Raw genomic sequence first — 19440 nt, forward strand, 5'->3', positions numbered from 1 at the left:
CATTCACTGATCAGGGTTTTAGAAAACCAACGTTGGGCATCATACATCTCTTTTTCATATGTTTCTCGAGCAAATAAATAAAGTACATACGCAGCGGAAGTAATCTTACTAAAACCAATTATTTAAATTTTAGGGCCCGATCTATGATGGAAATGTTTACTAACGTGAGGATTTTTATGAGAGCCAGGTTTATGTAAGGTGAAGTTGTATATTTACACGAGTTTTGAACTATACTTGTACGTATTCTTCTTTTAATTTACGAAATAATAATAATTATAACAATATTTCAATCAACAATACAATTGTCATCAGTGAAAATATCTACTGATAGTATGAAATGCTATGAAATGTACAATAAAATTATGTAAAAGATTTATATTAAACAATAAAGTCAGTTCTAACATCTTTATATGAAACTGTGTGAAAATGAAGAGTTAAAATCAAATACTGCCAATGTGTACACTTAAACTGATGTCTGGGTTGTAGCTGTAATAACGTAATCGATTGTAATTTAGAAAATATGTAGATCCATTCAATGAATGACTGTAGTTTACGCTAGGTAACTACCTATAGTGTAAAGTGCCCGGGCCATCTCACGGATGTATTTTTCAATAGAGAGGTGAGAGAAGCTGAATAGGTATAAGTAATAACCATGTGAATAGAGAAATTTTGTTGATGAGTTTTACGTAATTATAGGACGTTGCAAGTTGTAGAAATGGTTGTGACAGTGAAATTTAGTTATCAAAAAATTCAAAACGAGAGCATTTAAAAAAACAGTTTTTCTACGAAGTCAGAATTTTATGAGCTGTAATTATATATTTGAGCACGCAAGAGCGCAAGAGAGAGACGAGCAGATCTGACCTCTATTTTGCTCTTATATCCTTAAATTGATTCCGTACAGTCAGTTTATTTTATAAGATTTCAGCTTTGTAGATTACTTGTTTTGTAAAAACACACTTGTTTTTACGACTCGGATACCAATTTCAACCATCACAAACATTAATACCCCTTTCAACATTCCACAATCACGTAAAATTTGAAAACAAAGTAACTCTTTGAATACTCCAATGAAAAAAGATCACTGCCCATTTATTGACCTAAAAGCTTCTTAGTAAATGTTTCCTGACAAAGTTTTTTCAATGCTATACTTTAATTAGACGTGTAGTGAATAAGTATGTTATGATGTCTAAGGGAACGAAATCGAAATTTTTTTAGGAAAAATTAAAAGAAAAATTTCTGTTATACACGTAGAAAGTAGAAATTCTCAAGAGAAAGATGAAAGTTTGGTAGCTTCAACGTTTGCAGGTGTGGTATTACGAAATTTTTCTAGTTATATTCCGAAGCTACTGGTGTAATCACTTTATTGATAACAGACATTCATTCACACTCAGTGCGCAATCGCAGTGAATATCTCTCAACGAGTCATCGGACAGTAGCTGGTCGTGTAGCTACTTACAAGAACAGAGTATAACTTGTAACTGTCCCAGGTGTGTGAAGCGCCCGAGAAATTACAATGATACGCCCCAAAGGATGGAAGAATCGGCTTATTCTATTCCAGTGGCCAGCCCTCGTTCTTATTCTCACTTTACTATCAGGTAAGCTAGATAAGGTTGCATATAAGAATAAGTCAATGCTTCAACTTCTTATCCGACAACGGCTATAAAATTTCACTTAGTGATGTGTAAGTTAACTAACTATTTTCACCTTTGCTGTCGCTATTTTCTTTGGCGTGATATACTTTTATGCTTGTGATACAGAGAACCGAAGCTTATGTATACATCTGTTCATGCATATTGCATAATTAGAAATCAAATTCGTTAGTAATAGCTGGCATAAGGGACTTTTTATGATAATAGTAATAGTAAACCCACTAAACTACAGTATTCAATTCCATGAAGATACGAACTAAATGATATTAGATCAGACGATATAATTATATGTCTGGTACATTACATCAAATAGTTATGACAGTATTTACTAAAATTATTTCCATTTATAGCAATTGAAGAGGTTAAACTAGAAGAGAGAATAGAAAAATAATGCGCAAATCTTGAGCTTTGAATACATGAATATAAGGGCAATACGTATATCAGGGGTCTGGGAGTATCTAAGGCTTTAGAACTTGTTAAGATAAATGTAAGTATTTGGCTTTTTTAAATGGTAACATAACGCCTGGTTATCCATGTTTGAAAAATTTACTGTCTACATACAACCACTAATAATTATTCTAAAATTCTCTAATTTCCGTGGATAGACAGATTTTTTGGGGTCAGCCTAATGTAATTAATCGTATTTAATATTTTCGCATTTCACTGTAAGACAATGTATATTTTTAAGAAACTGAATGAAAAATTTACCAATAATGGTTTTCATGAAAACGAAAAAAAAAAAAAGATTTTTATATCTCATTACCACAAATTTAACAATGAAATTTGTTGCTTCTATAAAAAATGCATCCCTCATGTCTCATTATAATGCGAAAGGATAATGTTTTCTCATCAAAGTTTCGGTAATTTTTTAAAAAGCTTAAGAAACTTATGATTTTTCTAGTGAACTCGTAATTTTTTGTTCTTTTGCCTAATGACATCTTAAACATTCGTTTGTTGTGTTGCAATGCTTGGATTTTTAAATCACTTTTAAAAAACAGTCGTTAGTTGCCCATTCAAGGCACACTTTAAAAAATTCTGACGATAGATGTATTAAACTAACATTAACCATTTCTTTTTATATAATGCGATACAATTATCTCATTTATCATACAACTTAAGATATTCAAGCATTTTTTTATTTTCCAAAGCATTAATTTGTTTTAAATTAATACACAATACATAAGGAATTTCTAAAATACGCCAGACAACGAGGAAGAATTACAGTATTAAAAACTAAAAAGAACTCTATCATTTAAATAATATTATTTTTCGAGAAATTACAAAAATTAAGTCTTATAAATTACTGTAAGTACGCCCTGGTCTGCCCTGGTATGTCAAAATTGTTGTGTAGTTTGACATTTGAGAAATCAGTTGACCCACTCTTAATAAAGTATAAAAAATATTTTTTCACCTTCTAACCGTTCTCAGGCGGAAAAATAGTAAACAAAACTCGTTCGAAAAGGCTTCTTTATGAACCTCGTTACGGGGGACCTTCGGCTAGTGCGATAAACCTATCAGTTCGTAAATTGAAGCCTTTGCTAACTCATACTTATTTATCTGTATATAACTCTTAAAAACCTAAATAATAATGATAAAACACTACTTATGTTCGGGCGAATTAATGTTTAAGTTCATTGTCACTTACTTATTAAAATATTATTCCCACATTTGACCCTGTTGACGGTAAAACATAAAGCTACTAACACATGCTACTAAAATTGTTATTCGCTATTAAATTAAATTTTTTTTCACACCGTATAGAGTGCTGTGGATATAGGCCTCAGTTCCATTCCAATTTGACACAGTTGAAGATATACGAAGGAGATGTCCTGAAAATTACATGCAAAAGCACAAATCACTTATATTTTAAGTATCTGGATGAAAATGGAGAAATTGTAAGTTGCATTAACAGATTACATTTATTTGAGCTCAGAAAAAACACTCAAATTACAAAAATTCCGTGTGTTCCATGACAATTTGAGTAATTTAAGTGTTTGTTTTTATCGATTTTTTGCATAATATCCTACATCGTTAAAAAGTTAGATCAATCAGACATTTTATATAAAATGTTTTACTGTTTGACTGTTAATTAGTTCATAAATATAGGTAAAACTAACATTAATATCCAAAACATTAACAACAGCTCTTTATCCGAATAAAATTAAGCCAAAGTGTTCAAATTTACAAATAAACACAAATTTAATAAAGTTAATTGAAGTTTTATAAAGTTAATTGAATGAATTTTGACAAAGTTAACGTAAAAGTTTAAATTTTTCACATTCACTAATAGGAACGATTGCTTCCAACAAAAAAATGGTTTATTCACTAACCCATTATGAGCAATTTTCTGAGTCCATAATGCAATTTTTTTCATTTTTAAGGTTACATTTTGGTCTTCGAATACTCTTTACGTATTGTATAGAATAATAATAAAGCTTATTCAATCCTACACCCAAATAGCTGTAACAAATATTAGATCCGTGACAACGAATTCACTACCAAATACACAAATTAATTTTTATTTAAACCTCTAACTCATCTGCAGGTAACTGTTGCCAAGAATCAAACTACTTATAATCAGTCAGATGGTACTACCACATTCCAAAAAGTGTCAACTACCTTTGGCGATACTAGCTGGTATGGATGCACCCATAAGAACGAGACAATAGTAGAAATTGACTGCAATGATGCCAATATTCATTGGGTTTATGTTTATGTTCAGTGTAAGAATAAAAAGATGATAATTTTAACACGTAACGATAAAAATGTGAGAAATGTCTAGAAATAACATGCTACATGTTTCTGACACAGCCAACAGAAGTGCATTTGTCAGAATTTCTGACAAATTTTTACAACGTAAAGTACGTGTTGGAGATCGGGCTGTTCTGCCGTGCCGTCCAACTTTCCCTGAATTTAATGTGACTCTTATGATGCTTCACGGCCATGTACAAGTTTATTTAATCTATTTAGATACTTATAGCTATTTATAAGGATACACCATAGTTCTATTTAAACCTTACAGGAGTTTAAGCCAGTGGTTAGCAACAGGACAATTTTCGATCCCAAATTTGGTTTTATCATAAAAAACTCAAAGTTTTCGGATAGTGGAAGTTATTCTTGTGAAGTAAACCAAGATGGTTTTTCGCAGAAGTTATACTTCAACCTCTCAGTTATCAAGAAAAATCAGAAAAAACCATTAATCGAAGCCTCGATCGGAGCAGATGGTATGAAACACGTTGTTGCTGGCTCGACATTAAACATCAAGTGCAAAGTCGAAATCGCAATGGACAATCCTTACAATATTTCTTGGGAGACACCTTACAATACGGTAAAAGGAGAAATACACTTTAATCACATTAAAGTCACTGGTCAAAAAAAAAATTGCTAGCCGAAAAACATTTTTTTTTTACTGATAAAAAGACCCTCTAACATAAGGTTTTTTCAAGAACTATTCTTTGATAGTAAGATTATGTACAAGAAAATCATAAGAATAATATGCTTCAAAATGTTACTTACAAAATGAGTTAAGTAGAATTTGTCCACTACTTGAGCAAATATAGTTCACATAATGATTCTTTTATGAGTGCAACGAATTAGTTATAAAAAGTTCATGATAGAAACCCGAAAATTAGAGAATATTGTTTACCTATAAATATAACTTGCAAAACATTGATTAACAAAACCTTTATCAACACTGAAAATTTTCTTTTATTATCGTTATGCGTTATATAATGTGACGTTGTTATTAGAGTTTCAGAAAAACTGTGAAATCCGTTGAAGATGATAGGGGACTCCTTAAGTACGTGACATCTCAACTCATCTTAAATAATGTTACTTTCAAAGATCAAGGAAACTATAAATGCCAAGTGAAATCTTTGTTGAGTGAACAAGAGAGTACCAATATGTTCATAAAAATACATGGTAAGTTTATTTTAAGATGTGTTATGCCCTGTAATTGACGTGTTACTGTTATTTGTTGGTACAGATCCTAGAAAAATATACATAAATTTAGAACGTGAAAAAAAGAGCAGAGAAATTGCCGTAGAATATGGTGAACCATTGACTCTTGTAGCTCACGTTCATGCATATCCAAAGCCAACACTTAAATGGTAAAAAATCTCTTTTGGAAAAAGTTCCTCGTTGTGTTTATACATAAGTTTTCTATAAATTGTAAGTTACATTTTAGGTCAAACTTTTACAACGATGAAATTGTAACAGGAAAGGATTTTGTCGTATCACATAATGCCCTCACTGGCAGTAATCTTACAATTAAAAAAGTGGTCTATCGAGACACGTATACTCTTCAAGCAAACAACAGCGCTGGAGTGAAATCCGTGGATTTTAGAGTCAAATTTTATAGTACTTTTAATATTACAATCATAGTTTTTCGTACTCAATCTTCTATCTAGTTTTTCTTTGTAAAACTTTTTTAAATTTTCAGCTCATGTCAAGCCGTATACAGTTTTGTACGCACCTTATACTTCAACAGCTTTTTACGTTGTTAACAAGAATGCAACATTCACATGTAAAAGTGACGGCTATCCTCAGCCAAATATTACATGGTTCTATGAACAGTGCCCGACATATAATTCCAATGATGGCTGCAAGAAAATTGAGTTGAAGGTATTGTGATCACGTTATTGAGCTCAGAATTCTTGTTAGAAGACATTCGTAAATTTCATGAGGCGTTAAGGGGATAATGCGAGTAAGATTGAATATAAAGTAATCTTATGCAATCAAGAAGGTTTTTTAAAATTCTAAGACCTAATAAAATCTGGCCTCTAGCAAAAGTATACTCAATTTTAACTTTGACTTAACTTTGACTTATAATTTGTATGGTATTTTTAATCTCAATAATACTATATTAGGAAATTGGCCATTTTGCAAGACCATACTTTAACACACACCACCACCCCACCACCTACCCACACTTACAGAGAGAATGAGAGAGAGAGAGAGAGAGAGAAAGATAAGGACCGAAACACAGACATACTCTCCCATTTATACAATATTCAGCCTTACACTTTCATCACCATCATCTATAGTACCATATCTTGCAGTTAGAGATTGTTTTGGAATCTAGTTCAATTTTATTTTTATTGCTGTCAAAAACATGCAAGTTTATTCGTTTTTAAATACGTTTACCAAATTATAAGTACTTGTTAACGAATTAATGAAAGATTTTCTAATATCATATTGGTTCTTGTTAAACTGATACTATTCCGATAGTCCTATTTAATTAGTTGAGTGCCTTATAGTACTTATTATCCAATTCCATGTATTTTTAATCTTTGTAATTGAAAATAATTAATTTGTGAAAATAAGTATCTTTTAAGTCACTCGTGAGCCCTCTTTAATTTTTTTATTTCACTGATTATTCACCTAATTTTCTTTCATTATCTAGTAAGCTCTCTATACATCTGCTACTTACATGGAATCATGGAGCTTACGAATGAGCCCTAGTGTGTAAGGCCAGAAAAACGACTAAGCTGCGGGTTAACTGTTGACGCGTAACTGTCAGGTGGAATTCGGTTGACTATTTTTGAAATAAATATTTGAGTGTTATTAAAAGAAATAAGTTATCACCGTTATTACATGAGTGTTAAAATCATTGAACACGAGTTGCGTATAAAATATTTTTTGTCATAGTGTGTGAAAAAAAGTTTTCGCTATGCCAACGAAAAACAGCTTTGTAAAAAGGAAGTTATGTAGTAGGAAAAAATCAGCTAGAGGAAAATATTTAAAAAAAGTGAGAAAAACGAAGTAACACAAGTGCTCAAATTTGTAAATAACATTACATCTTACATTTAAAACACAACTAATCCTTGGGTTGTCAAAACAAATATTTATATCTAAGATTTTCCATAGGCTTTTATCAAAATAAAGTTAATAATCCCATTTTATTTTTATTATACTCATCTTTCTTCAAAGCTTACGAGTTAAAAGTTTTTACTGTGTTTCAGATTTATTAGCACATACTAAATATAGCATGTACAAGTATTTTATGTACCCATAATTATTTCCAACTATATTATAATGCCATTTTTAAAACAAGGTCCAAAATAGCAGGATATGCGACACTCTTTTCCTTAATAGAAGTACGCCAACATTGTTGAGGACAATGTAGCGTCTGTCGTAATATATATTTTCTTTTTCAGAACGCAGAAACTGACTTGCAGTACGAAGACAGAACACATTCAAAAATAACAGTAAACATTACTGCATTTGGGCGAATCAGTTGCACCGCTTGTAGCCGTCACTTCTGCAACTCAGATGAAACAAGCATTCGTATTATCGGTATGTATATGTAGTTGATAAATATCGTTTTATTTCTTATTTTCTGCTTGATATTGATTTTTAGTTTCACTTCCTTTTTATTTAATGTTATTATTATTATTTCTTTTGTAATAAAGATGAAGAACTTCCTAATGGACCTGTTGATATTAATAAGCGAACTGACGATGTAGTTGAAGGTGAAACTGTAACTGTGTCTTGCACTATTGTTTATTACTTATTTCCCAAGGTTACATGGACAAAGTTTAATCCCTACGGCACTGATAGTAGGGTCTAATAATATTTATTGAAATACTAAAATCTTAAATACCAATTTTTATTTGAGTTTTATTAAATTTCAGAATTAATGAATATTGTATGGAAAAATGACACTTATATTCATCGAGCTGTACTTGAAATTAAAAATGTCTCCATATCAGACCGAGGACACTATTTTTGTGAAGCATGGAATGAGAATGACGAGCCAGAACCATATAAGTTATTTAAATTGGAAGTTAGAGGTAAAGATATTAATAATACTTATTTTTAAGTATATTTTGCAAAAATATTTTTTTTTACAAGGAGTTACTTGTTCTCCAAACTAAAAAAATCTGACTTGTATCAGTATAAGGAAAATGTAGGAGATAAATTTTTTTGTATTTACATTTTTTATAACTTGGACTCTGAAAGACACCACATCAGATTTACTGGGCATAACTATTTACGTGTAAAATAATAATATTCTATAATTATGCTTGTCAATTAGCCTGTACTAAGAAAACTACCTCATTTATTCCAACTACGAGAGATGATAAAATTTTTTATGAATAGTATTTTCTGATAAAATTTTTTTAATACAACTTCTGTAGCTGTTACGTACATTAGATATAAATTTTATTATTTCAAATAAACCGTTTGCTAAGAATAGTCGTAAAATTAAAAGTATAAATGGCGAATTTTAGCTTTCTTTTCGGCTCAGCAAACTGTTGCATAACACTTTTAAAATTTTTTTATCTAGTTTTCGCATCTGCACAACATTATTTTTACTTTGACTGATTCTACATCACGTATAGTACTGTCTATACGCAAACTCCACATCAAATACATCAGTGTCATGTTGTATTATAAGTTCATGAAAACGTTAGGAAATTAAGTTGATGAATTTGAATTTTGGTTCACATGTTGTGTCAGTCGAAGGTAAAGGTAATTTATTTTAATTTTGTTAAAATAGAAAAACATAACGGTACAACAGTAAGAGTATCATACAAAAAGTATGGTCAACCAAAAAACAACTTAATTTTTCTAGATTTTGATTCCACACCTTCGGAAGGCTACTGATGCATTTAGAAGATTGAAATTTATCACTTGTGTAAAAATTAACTAATGAAATTCTTACAGCAATTTAAATTTAACGAATCAAGCTTACCTAATGTTTCATTTTTTTTCAAATAGTCTTCATTGGTGTATTATAACTTTTTACAAAAATAACCAATCTCTTATAAGCACGAAGGCCTTGGCCTTAATAATGCCCTGTACGCCCACAGGTGTCTAAGTATTTTCATAAGCTGTGACAATAAAAGGAAGTATTTTTTGGCTTTCCACAAACGAAATTCCGTTTTAGACGCGTAATTATTAAAAACTCGCATTTAAGTTGGTTTAATCCCTCGCTACAGTACACGAGACGCTCTCCATCGTTTTGTACGTCGTCTGTCTTTCTCGCTCTCCTGTGACAGCATATCTTTTTGTAGCTGTTACCAAGCTTATTTATTAGTTTCTTTTCTCACAAGGACCCTCGAGATGTTCAATACAGTTCAATACGATCATTAGATATTTTATTATCATTGATAAAATTTTCATCTAAAGTTCATTGTTAACAATCGAGATAAATACAAGAGAAGCGTTCAAAAAGACGACAGCCCATAAGCCTATGTGTAAAAATCATCTAAATACAAATATTAATTACTCAGCTCCTAGGAACCCTCGTACCTTAAAATTTTTAAACTGCCATTTCATGACTGTTCATTCGTAGATGAATTTTTATCAATTTCTTACTGTTAATTCTGCAACCGATAGAACTCCCTTAACTTGAAGGAGAAAACAAAGATAGCCTTAGATCAGATTTGAGTCAAATGATAATGATCCAAGACATTCGTTAGTTTTTCTTCTGAGGTATAAGTAAAATAATGTTAGCCCGCGAAGATAACAGCACTTTGTCCAAACCTTCTCTGGTAGAAGCGTTACTACATAAACTGGCTAGAAACTCGTCAACGTGTTATAAGCTCATTTATGCATGTACGTTGACGAGTTTCTAGCCAGTTTATGTAGTAATTTTCTACCAGGGTTAAAAAATGTCGTTCACGACTTGAGCAGAACAAGCATACAATGATTGTGCCTGTGACAGTCTTTTTTTATGTATTTTTAAAAGTTTATTTTACCTACAATGTTATTTTATGTACAGGGCCAGAAACACCTAAGTTCATTCATACAAACATGAATGACACAGAGCAAATCTTGTCGTGGAAGGATACCTTAAATACTATTGTATTATTGTGCAAGGCTACGGGGATACCAAAACCTGATATAACTTGGTACAAGGATGATAAGCCCTTGAAATTATCTAAACAGTTTAAGTTAGTTAACAATAACGAAAAATTGATAATAAAGTACTTACTAAGTGCTGATAGCGGAAACTATTCGTGTATTGCTGAAAATCACATCGGAAAAGTTTGGAAATCTCAAAAATTTCTCATTCAAGGTGACAGAAATAAAACGTTTGCAATTAGACTTCCAGTTTCCAAAAATTTTTATTTGCAGCTTAATTGAAATTTTTTTCACACCGTATAGAGCGCAGTGGATATAGGCCTCAGTTCCATTCCAATTTGACACAGTTGAAGATATACGAAGGAGATGTCCTGGAAATTACATGCAAAAGCACAAATCACTTATATTTTAAGTATATGGATGAAAATGGAGAAATTGTGAGTTGCATGAACAGATTACATTTATTTGAGCTCAGAAAAAACACTCAACTTACAAAAATTCCGTGTGTTCCATGACAATTTGAGTAATTTAAGTGTTTGTTTTTATCGATTTTTTGCATAATATCCCATATCGTTAAAAAGTAAGATCATTCAGACATTTTATATATAACGTTTTACTGTAAACTAGTTCATGAATATGGGTAACACAAACATTTATATTCAAAACATTAACGACAGCTCTTTATCTGAAAAAAATCAAGCCAAAGTGTTCAAATTTACTCATATCACAAATCTACTAAAGTTAATTGAAGTTTCATAAAGTTAATTGAATGAATTTTGACAAAGTTAACGTAAAAGTTTAAATATTTCACACTTACTAATAGGACCGATTGCTTCCAATATAAAAAATGGTTTATTAACTTACCAATTATGAGCAATTTCCTGAGTCCATAATGCAATTTTTTTTATTTTTAAGGTTACATTTTGGTCTTCAAATATTCTTTACGTATTGTATGAAATAATAATAAAGCTTATTCAATCCTACACCCAAATAGCTGTAACAAATATTAGATTCGTGACAACGAATTCACTACCAAATACACAAATTAAATTTTTATTTAAACCTCTAACTCATCTGCAGGTAACTGCTGCCAAGAATCAAACTACTTATAATCAGTCAGATGGTACTACCACGTTCCAAAAAGTGTCAACTACCTTTGGCGATACTAGCTGGTATGGATGCACCCATAAGAACGAGACAATAGTAGAAATTGACTGCAATGATGCCAATATTCATTGGGTTTATGTTTATGTTCAGTGTAAGAATAAAAAGATGATAATTTTAACACGTAACGATAAAAATGTTAGAAATAATTAGAAATAACATGCTACATGTTTCTGACACAGCCAACAGAAGTGCATTTGTCAGAATTTCTGACAAATTTTTACAACGTAAAGTACATGTTGGAGATCGGGCTGTTCTGCCGTGCCGTCCAACTTTCCCTGAATTTAATGTGACTCTTATGATGCTTCACGGCCATGTACAAGTTTATTTAATCTATTTAGATACTTATAGCTATGTATAAGGATACACCATAGTTCTATTTAAACCTTACAGGAGTTTAAGCCAGTGGTTAGCAACAGGACAATTTTCGATCCCAAATTTGGTTTTATCATAAAAAACTCAAAGTTTTCGGATAGTGGAAGTTATTCTTGTGAAGTAAACCAAGATGGTTTTTCGCAGAAGTTATACTTCAACCTCTCAGTTATCAAGAAAAATCAGAAAAAACCATTAATCGAAGCCTCGATCGGAGCAGATGGTATGAAACACGTTGTTGCTGGCTCGACATTGAACATCAAGTGCATAGTCGAAATCGCAATGGACAATCCTTACAATATTTCTTGGGAGACACCTTACAATACGGTAAAAGGAGAAATACACTTTAATCACATTAAAGTCACTGGTCAAAAAAAAAATTGCTAGCCGAAAAACATTTTTTTTGTACTGATAAAAAGACCCTTTAACATAAGGTTTTTTCAAGAACTATTCTTTGATAGTAAGGTTATGTACAAGAAAATCATAAGAATAATATGCTTCAAAATGTTACTTATTGAGATATTGTTTTTTTCTTAAGCATCAGAAAAAGGCTTCTGAACGATCTTCATATTCATGAGTTGAGTAGAATTTGTCCACTACTTGAGCAAATATAGTCCACATAATGATTCTTTTATGAATGCAATGAATTAATTACAAAACGTTCAAGAAAGAAGCCTGAAAATTAGAAAACATTGATTACTTATAAATAAAACTTACAACATATCGATGCCTTGGGCGAAGACTATGCCCTGCTTTAAAGCCAGGATAAAAATAATGCCTTTTTTCAAGTCTGGACGAGAACTTTTCCCTTTTGGTATCCCGGACGAAGACTACACCCTTTTTTTCTAGTCCAGGTGAAAATTATTTCATGCCTTTCACTTAAGCCCGGATAATGTGAAATTCATTTTAGCTCACTTACATTTGTGTTTGTAATTAGATATATATTCATATATATATATATATATATATATATATATATATATATATATATATCCATATAGTGGTTGTTGTCTACAGTTAATGTAATGTACACTTAACGAAATCTTTCAAAAAAGCTTATTCTTTTTTTTTCAAACACTTACTAAAACTCCAAGTACTGAAGCCACAAGACCTGCGCAGAATAACGATTACGTGTTGTGTTTTCAGGAGCTTTGTATTTGTGAGCTTCTTTCAGCGTAGGGGTAATAGGGCATAGTCTTTGTCTGGGCTTGAGAAAAAAGCATAGTCTTCATCCAGGACGTCGAAAGGGCATAGTTTCCGTCCAGAATCGATCTGGTCATAGTCTTCGTCCAGCTTGTCGATATATATTAACAAAATATTTTTCAACGCTGAAAAATTTCTTTTATCCGTCGTTATACGTAACAACTCTAAGCTTGCACGTTAAAAAATTATGTTTTGTAAAGTGAATCTAATACTTTCATGACCTTGTAATACTGTGATGTTGTTATTAGAGTTCCAGAAAAACTGTAAAATGCGTTGAAGATGATAGGGGACTCCTTAAGTACGTGACATCTCAACTCATCTTAAATAATGTTACTTTCAAAGATCAAGGAAACTATACATGCCAAGTGAAATCTTTGTTGAGTGAACAAGAGAGTACCAATATGTTTATAAAAATATACGGTTAGTTTATTTTAAGATGTGTTATGCCCTGTAATTGACGTGTTACTGTTATTTGTTGGTACAGATCCTAGAAAAATATACATAAATTTAGAACGTGAAAAAAAGAGCAGAGAAATTGCCGTAGAATATGGTGAACCATTGACTCTTGTAGCTCACGTTGATGCATATCCTAAGCCAACACTTAAATGGTAAAAAATCTCTTTTGGAAAAAGTTCCTCGTTGTGTTTATACATAAGTTTTCTATAAATTGTAAGTTACATTTTAGGTTAAACTTTTACAACGATGAAATTGTAACAGGAAAGGATTTTGTCGTATCACATAATGCCCTCACTGGCAGTAATCTTACAATCAAAAAAGTGGTCTATCGAGACACGTATACTCTTCAAGCAAACAACAGCGCTGGAGTGAAATCCGTGGATTTTAGAGTCAAATTTTATAGTACTTTTATTATCACAATTATAGTTTTTTGTACTAAATCTTCTATCTTGTTTTTCTTTGTAAAACTTTTTTAAATTTTCAGCTCATGTCAAGCCGTATACAGTTTTGTACGCACCTTATACTTCAACAGCTTTTTATGTTGTTAACAAGAATGCAACATTCACATGTAAAAGTGACGGCTATCCTCAGCCAAATATTACATGGTTCTATGAACAGTGCCCGACATATAATTCCCATGATGACTGCAAGAAAATTGAGATAAAGGTATTGTGACATTGTTATTGAGCTCAGAATTCTTATTAGAAGGCATTCGTAGATTGCATGAGGCGTTACAGGGATAATGCAAGTAAAGCTGAATATAACATAATTTTACGCAATCAAGAAGGTTTTTCAGCATGCCATGTTTTTAAAATAAGGGTGCAGTAGATGATTGTAAAAAGGGCTCTAACAATTAATAAAATTTTAAAACCTTATAAAATCAGGCCTCTAGCAAAAGTATACTCAATTTTAACTTTGACTTATAATTTATATGGTATTTTTCAATCTCAATTACACTATATTACAAAATTGGCCTTATTGCAAAACCATTCCATAACATAAACCAACATCCCACCCACCTACGCACACTTACACAGAGAGAGAAGGAGAGAGAGAGAGAGAGAGAGAGAGACAGAAACACATGCATACTCTTTCATTAATACCATATTTAGCCTTACACTTTCATCAGCATCAGCTATAGTACCATTTCTTGCAGTTAAAAATTGTTTTAGGATTTAGTTCCATTTTTTTTTTTTTGCTGACAAAAACATTCAAGACCATCTGTTATTAAAAAACTGTTACCAAATTAATAGTACAAATTAACTAGTTAATGAAAGTTTCTCTCATATCGTATTGATTCTTGTTTAAGTGATACTATCTTGGTAGTTCTACGTCATTAGTTAAGTGCCCTAAAGTACTTACCATCAAAGTTCATGTACTTTTAATCCTGGTCATTAGAAAAAATCGATTTAATGAAAAAAAAGTCTGTTATGTTAGTATGAAGAACAGCGTTTATAAATTTACATTTTAAAAGTCAAAACAAGTATGTTCAAAGTCACACGCGAGCCCTTTTCAAGGTCAAAAATAACCACACATGTGACACTCTTTTCCTCAATAGAAGTATGCCAACATTGTTGAGGACAATGTAGCGTCTGTCGTAATATATATTTTCTTTTTCAGAACGCAGAAACTGACTTGCAGTATGAAGACAGAACACATTCAAAAATAACAGTAAACATTACTGCATTTGGGCGAATCAGTTGCACCGCTTGTAGCCGTCACTTCTGCAACTCAGATGAAACAAGCATTCGTATTATCGGTATGTATATGTAGTTGATAAATATCGTTTTATTTCTTATTTTCTGCTTGATATTGATTTTTAGTTTCACTTCCTTTTTATTTAATGTTATTATTATTATTTCTTTTGTAATAAAGATGAAGAACTTCCTAATGGACCTGTTGATATTGATAAGCGAACTGACGATGTAGTTGAAGGTGAAACTGTAACTGTGTCTTGCACTATTGTTTATTACTTATTTCCCAAGGTTACATGGACAAAGTTTAATCCCTACGGCACTGATAGTAGGGTCTAATAATATTTATTGAAATACTAAAATTTTAAATACCAATTTTTATTTGAGTTTTATTAAATTTCAGAATTAATGAATATTGTATGGAAAAATGACACTTATATTCATCGAGCTGTACTTGAAATTAAAAATGTCTCCATATCAGACCGAGGACACTATTTTTGTGAAGCATGGAATGAGAATGACGAGCCAGAACCATATAAGTTATTTAAATTGGAAGTTAGAGGTAAAGATATTAATAATACACATTTTTAATTACATTTTGCAAAAATTTTTTTTTTACAAGGAGTTACTTCCTGAGTAGAAAGATGTTATGGGGAATGGATGATTAGATCCAGACTTGATCCATTATATTGATCAAGCCCTGGATCCATTGTGTTCGCAGTTTTGGATCCATAATGGATCCACTTTAGCTAAAGTACTGGATAATCAGATGACGTGATACGTACACACACAACATATATTGGCTAACTGGCTGCCTAACTATTTATGAATATATAAATATATAAATATATATATATATATGTATATATATATATATATTCTCGCATGCATAATTAGTGCATGAAGCCATGACTTAAGTAATAAATTAACTATTGAAAACGTCACCCCGTTAACGCACTACAGTTGACACTGTTCATGTTAAGTATCGTCGGAAAGTCTAAACAATAAAAATTCTGTGACTGTAAATAAAAGTAATAAGGTTATGTTACCTGGAAAGTTGAGTAGAAATAGCAAAAACCAAGCTGGGCGTATACATTTAATGATTGAAGTTTCGGAGTGTACAAAGTTAACTATTTGTTTAACCAGGATTTACTGTCTGTAACAAATTGGATTACTACTAAAAATAACTTGGACAAGTCGATAATTGACAGCAAATTTTGTTTTTATACATATATTCTTATTAATTTTTAAATCTGTAAAGAGTTTAATAATTTTATATTTATTTGTTTTTATTAATTTGTTCAATAAGTTATATTTTTACGTACGGTTTTAAATTACAATCATTGTCAATTAGTTATTTTATGACATGATTTCTACAATATGAACGACACAATTAGTTATTTTATGATATAATTTCTATTATATAAATGACAATACTTTTTCTCACGATAAATAACACACCGAATAATACAGCATCTGGACCAAGGCTTGATCCATTTTTCATCAATTCTCTGTAAGTCCAGCTGCCTAGATCCATTATTGATCCAAAACTGAGAACACAATTGATCCTGCCCTCATCCATCTAATGGATCCATGCAGAATCTAAAGCTACAGTAGATGGATCCAGACTGGATCCAAACTGTAGATTCATTTCTACTCGGGTTGTTCTCCAAACTAAAAAAAATCTGACTTCTATTAGTAAAAGAAGAATAGTTTTTATTAAAGTCCAAAAAAGTGTTCGTAAAAAAAGTTGTTCTTTTCCCAGAAAGTATAATAAAAGAATATAATAAGTCTTTTGATAGGCTGTGACAATAGAAAGAACTATTTTTTTGCTTCCTATGAAGAAAATTTTGTTTCTTTGCACAGAATTATCAAAAAATCGCATTTAACCCAAAGCAGAAAACAAAGAAAGCCTCAGATCACATTTTAGTCAAATGACCATGATCTAAGACATTTGTTGGTTTTTCTTCTGAAGTATAAGTAAAATAGTATTTGGACATGAAGATAACAGCACTTTGTCCAAACCTTAGAAAACGTCTTTTATAACTTGAGCACAACAAGCATACAATGATCGTGTCTGTGACAGTCTTTTTTTATGTATTTTTAAAAGTTTATTTTACCTACAGTGTTACCTTATTTACAGGGCCAGAAACACCTAAGTTCATTGATACAAACATGAATGACACAGAGCAAATCTTGTCGTGGAAGGATACCTTAAATACTATTGTATTATTGTGCAAGGCTACGGGGATACCAAAACCTGACATAACTTGGTACAAGGATGATAAACCCTTGAAATTATCCAAACAATTTAATTTAGTAAACAATAACGAAAAACTGTTAATAAAATATCTACTCCATACCGATAGTGGGAACTATTCGTGTCTAGCTAAAAATCGCTTTGGAGAAGTACGAAAATCCGAAAAGTTTATCATTAAAGGTAAAAGATACAATTTTTAAGGTTTTATATTCTGTAAAAAAAAATTAGATACTTGAGGGTTGAAAATTATGCAATATTATTAATTTTTTTTAAATTTCAGGGCCTAGCCAATGTAGCAAGTAATCACTTCCTTAGAGGTTAAGATTTTGAAGAAGTATAAGGGGCTATAAATAAATATCTTACAGAGTTCCAGTTGAGTTTGGATATTGAAGATGGAATAAGCTATTGATTTATCTGAATGTATTTGGTACTTTTAAGATGCAACAAGATTTTTCTTTCTGTATTAACAATCTTTTATTATATACAATATATGGTGTTACAAAAAACGCTGGCTAAAATGATTATCATAAAAAAAATTAAAAAAATTAAAAAACATTTTTGATAGTAAAATGAAAAAAATTGAAAGTTAGTTTATTAAAACATCTGCCTTGATAAAATCACAAAAAAGAATGCAAAAATTAAGATGTATAGCTTTTACTAGAGATTATAAGCCAGAAATTCAGAAATAAAAACTGAAGTTTTTAGAACTTTTTTTCTTACTTACTACAAAAATTGCATACGAGCTTACTGAACTGTAACTGCTAGCTCACTGTACAAGTAGTGTACGCATAGTGTACATGTGTCTATAAAACTATTAGTTTATCTTATAAGGCGGTTGTATATTTTTTATTATTGAAATATGCTTATCAGATTCAACATGTATTATCTCGGATGCAAGCTATTGTGGTAATTAGGTTTCCTTCTATGGTGCAATAAGTGCTTTTATATCACACAAAACGTTCAAGGTAGAGAAATGCATTGTATGATTAAAAATTCCATATGAAGGAATAGGTACTAGACGGCTCGGAAAAAAATAATTCCAAATACTTTACTGGCAGTACTAGTAAGCACTAGAATATTCTATTGTAGAAGCAACAGGGCGTTCTTTTATCATTGGAAGTAGCACAATGTATCAGTCTAACTTTTTTCGATGTGTTGCAATATTAGTTTAAAATCAATTTCTATGATGCAACAACTATCAAACTAGGATGGTTATGATATTGCTCGCTCTCTACATTAGTATAATTTAATAATTTTTTGTTGATCTTCTGATGGGGTAAACTTTGGAACAAAAATACAACACGTTTTTTATATACGACTTTGGTTAACTGGAGCTTCGACCTCTTTACGCTTTATTATCAAATTTAACAATAAATTAATACAAAACATACAAATTATACATACAAACTTTAGCGTGCCGGTCAATGTATCAAACGTAATAGATAAGGTCAGTAACGAGTATATTTCAAAAAACAATTATAAGTGTGACCCGATGTGTAAAGGTCCTCTTTTTTTATTTATCATATTGTCGTCTGACGCTATTTGCAGCATTTCCGAAATTAATCATCTCTTGTAATTCATCTCATTGTGTTATATTCTAATATAATCCCATTTGAAAATATAATTGTTTGAAAGTTGATACCACAGGTTTGGTTTTATAATTATGTTCATGTTATCTTATTTTTTTCTTTAAGTGCTCTTTTTCTTTCTCTTGTATATTTTGCAAAGTTTCATACATACTATGTGAATGCTATGAAACTTTTTGTTTTATGTTTTACTAATTGTACACTGTAACTCAATTTTTCTTTATTCTGGGAAAAGTACTGAT

General features: G+C 31.1%; 1 protein-coding gene across 1 annotated transcript; it reads left to right on the plus strand.

Annotated features, from left to right (window-relative positions):
• Positions 1-1488: 1488 nt before the first annotated feature.
• On the plus strand, positions 1489-18075 carry LOC106643497 (hemicentin-1-like). The gene is made up of 26 exons (XM_089588657.1): positions 1489-1595; positions 3411-3544; positions 4195-4372; positions 4461-4594; positions 4672-4977; positions 5399-5570; positions 5635-5758; positions 5836-6008; positions 6091-6272; positions 7808-7946; positions 8063-8209; positions 8285-8443; positions 10381-10677; positions 10767-10900; positions 11544-11721; positions 11810-11943; positions 12021-12326; positions 13451-13622; positions 13687-13810; positions 13888-14060; positions 14143-14324; positions 15279-15417; positions 15534-15680; positions 15756-15914; positions 17496-17792; positions 17893-18075. The coding sequence occupies exons 1-26, from the start codon at positions 1514-1516 to the stop codon at positions 17913-17915; spliced, it is 4395 nt and encodes a 1464-aa protein (XP_089444783.1). The 5' UTR covers positions 1489-1513; the 3' UTR covers positions 17916-18075.
• Positions 18076-19440: the final 1365 nt, after the last annotated feature.

This window comes from Copidosoma floridanum, unplaced genomic scaffold, assembly GCF_036245765.1.
Source record: "Copidosoma floridanum isolate Cflo_tuat_1 unplaced genomic scaffold, Cflo_Japanese_pri ptg000007l, whole genome shotgun sequence".
Lineage (NCBI taxonomy): Eukaryota > Metazoa > Arthropoda > Insecta > Hymenoptera > Encyrtidae > Copidosoma > Copidosoma floridanum.